Here is a 3,433-nt window from a genome sequence, read left to right as displayed (position 1 = left end):
ATCTTATATTACATAAATTAAGAAAAAATGGTATGTCTTGATGGACACAAATAGCTTAAAAAGAATCAAAATATTAATTAAAAAATATTATCATATCTATAAAATATTTATAAAATATTTAAAAAAATTTCAATGCTCTATAATTAAATGTTTAAGAATTTTATTTAAAAAATAAAATTTAAAATTCAAACCCTCATACAAAAAATTACGATTATTTTTTTAATACTTGGACTCTAAATAAAATTATGACATTATTTATTAAAAACTATATTGATAACTAACAAAAATTATTATTGTTTAAAATCTTATTATGTATGGCAATGTACAAACACAATATTAGAGCAAAAAAAAAAACACTAATAATAGTTTTAATAATAAATCAAAAAACTATTAAATTACTCTATGAAAACAAAACTGAATTATTTATTATGATCAGATTTAATAGCAATTAGCCTGTGCTTTTTGTGGTGTTGTACCGTTACATTGACTTGGAAAATTAATATTCAATCACCAAAATGGGTACATCAGATATCTAATGAAAATTTAACGGGCATACCGAAATCCGTTATACAACTCCAAGACAAAATTTTGTTTCCAACGAGGCTTTTTCTGCAAAATATTTTCAGCTCACAGTATCAAATAGAAAAATCTCGGATGTTAAAGGTTCGGATAAATTTTATTTCATCCTAAATAAGAGCACATCACTCATGGGGGGTATTTAGGTGTATCTTATTCTTTATTTTGTTTTTCAGAAAGTACAAGAGAAAATACCAAAATCATCCAAATTTTTTTGCAATACCAATGGCACTAGATCTGCAACACGACCAACGTCTGTACATAAACTAAGACCCGGTGACATTGATGTAATCGGTTGTATTGGAGATTCTTGGACAATTGGGACAGGAAGCTTTACTTATGTTTTACCACAATTATTAACTGTCGATCATCGTGGATCATCTTGGACAGCAGGTATAGTTTTTAATTAAATATTGAAATATAATATAAAGAGTAGTTAAATATGATTTATTTTACAAAATGATTTAATTTATTGTATTAATTGTTTTTAGGCGGACAAGGTACATGGAGAGAATTTTTAACTTTACCAAATATTTTGAAAGTTTTTAATCCTAATTTGATTGGATATGCGTATGGTGATGCATTGGCTGAACAGCGTTTTTCTCAATTTAACGTAGCTGAAATCGGTGCCCTCAGTAGAGATATACCATTTATGACAAGAGAACTAGTGAAAAGAATCAAAATGGATAAGAGGGTTAATATAACTGAAGACTGGAAAGTAAGGAAGAATTTTTTTTCATAATTAAGCATGAAAAATAATAGAAACACACATTTATTTCAACAGTTAATAACAATGATGATGAGTTCGAATACATTTTGCTTAGAACTATGTTACGAAGATTATACTACATATGCTGAAAAACATAAACAAGAGGTTCTAAAGTCATTACTATACATAAAAGAAAATTTGCCACGGACTATAGTCAACTTAGTTTTAAGTCCAAGTAAATGAAATTAACTATTTAAACAAAACATGATTTTATTAAAACTAAACACATGGAAAAAATACGGAATCATCCATACCCCCCCCCCCCAAAAAAAAAAAAAAAAAACCATCACCCTAGAATAATGAAAAATTTAAGTACATAATATAAACAAAATAATGTATTGACATATTGTACATTTATTTTATCCAAAATACATTAAATTTAGTACCATTTCAGAAATTTAAAAATATCAAAATATTAAAATGCATGGGGTTCTATTAAATTCATATTAGATTAATATTTAGTGTATATTGGTGATCAAACAATAAATATATTTTATAATATAGGCATACAAAAATATAAAAGTTGGACAAACAAAGGGATACTGATCTGCTGTATCAAGTGGAGGTCTATATGCATTTGTTAATTGATGGGTCACTGATTTATCATTGAATACGAATAACAATTCTAGTGGAACGGTCTATTAGCCTATGTCACATAAGTATATTTCATATTAATTTATTATTATTGAAGTAATTTTTACTATTAGGAAAACGGTAGGTTGATTTAATTTTGAAAACATTGCATTTTCATATTAATATTAATACTATGTAATAAATTCTATAATAATATATATCTATACTATATCAAATTACTTTAAGACTGAGTCATATACCTTACAAATGCAGTTTGAATTAGTTCATGATATAAATAGGTAATGGCATAAACACCATCACATATTTTGAAAATTTCATTGCTTTGTGTAAATATGTGTAAATAATTTTATGTCTGATGGTAGTGGATTTTTGATTTAAACAAAATATTTTAATTGGATCTGTCACTAAAATAATATAATATTAAATGCAAATATTTTAAATGCTTTATTTGTTTGAATTTTCTACGTGTAGAGATATATTGATTTAGTAATCATTATAGGAATCACTAGAATGGCAATCATAGTAAAAGAAGAATTTAAAAATTCAATAATTTATCATTTAGTCACCAAAGTTTATACATTAGGCTCTTCGAAATTTTATTTATAAAAGCTAAATATTATTAAATATACTAATATATATTTTAGAACATAAGTCAGCATTGTAATTTTATAAATTTGTTTAGGGTATATCTATGTATCCAAAATCTGATACAAATTTAAATATTTTAAATACTTTAGTATGGATTATGTAATGATTTTACAATCATGTGTGATTTTATTTATGTCCGTAATATGTAAAACAATAAATATGTTTCGATTTTAGCTTTGAGGATCGTTTTAGTAAGAAATTTGGATTATGTTGTTACTTTAGACTTAAAATTTAAAACTAAAATTTTCATTACTCTTTAATAATAGGAAAAGTATAATAATTAAAAATTTTTACGAGTAAACCGATTTTAATAAACTGATTCTTATTTGTTATAACTCTAAATTAAATATTAGGTAATATGTTTATCTATGTTCGTAACTTAGTATACTATGTTCCTAAATAAATAAAAATTAACAATATATAGAGAATAATAATTATTTAAATATTGTTTTATATATTTTATAGATTTAGAAATTTTAATGAATTTCACAAATTTGCTAAGCATTTGTTTCTTCACTCATATTGTAGAGTGTCCATGTTTGTATACACACATACAGCTGTATAAATTGTCAGATTGAGTATTAGAATGAAACAAGTTTCAAGAAGTCGAGAAAGAAAGTAGAAATATTTAATATAGTAATGCATGAATCTTAGATGTGTTTTCATTTGATGTCAGCGCAACGACAACATAACAGCATCATGTATTAAATAGATCGAATATTTAAAATCACTTAAACGTCACATGCATTCATATTCTGAATGTGTATATTAAATAGCTTAAAATATAACATATTTCCTTCTATTTATTTTATTTTGTAATTTATTCAAAATATATATAATACAAAA

At 24.4% G+C, this 3,433-nt stretch overlaps 1 protein-coding gene across 1 annotated transcript in view; it reads left to right on the top strand.

Moving 5' to 3' along the window:
• Window positions 1–3,165, top strand: part of LOC112592270 (phospholipase B1, membrane-associated-like) — a 4,382-nt gene extending 1,217 nt beyond the window's left edge. Inside the window, exons 2-6 of the mRNA XM_025336281.1 lie at window positions 439–663; window positions 753–969; window positions 1,068–1,294; window positions 1,361–1,520; window positions 3,053–3,165. Coding sequence (XP_025192066.1) covers window positions 439–663; window positions 753–969; window positions 1,068–1,294; window positions 1,361–1,520; window positions 3,053–3,165 — 942 coding nt within the window. The remainder of the gene's footprint in view (window positions 1–438; window positions 664–752; window positions 970–1,067; window positions 1,295–1,360; window positions 1,521–3,052) is intronic.
• Window positions 3,166–3,433: the final 268 nt, after the last annotated feature.

Source organism: Melanaphis sacchari, unplaced genomic scaffold (assembly GCF_002803265.2).
Source record: "Melanaphis sacchari strain LSU unplaced genomic scaffold, SCAv2.0 Contig1653_pilon_pilon, whole genome shotgun sequence".
Classification (NCBI taxonomy): domain Eukaryota; kingdom Metazoa; phylum Arthropoda; class Insecta; order Hemiptera; family Aphididae; genus Melanaphis; species Melanaphis sacchari.
This window is presented reverse-complemented; position numbering and strand designations above follow the sequence as displayed.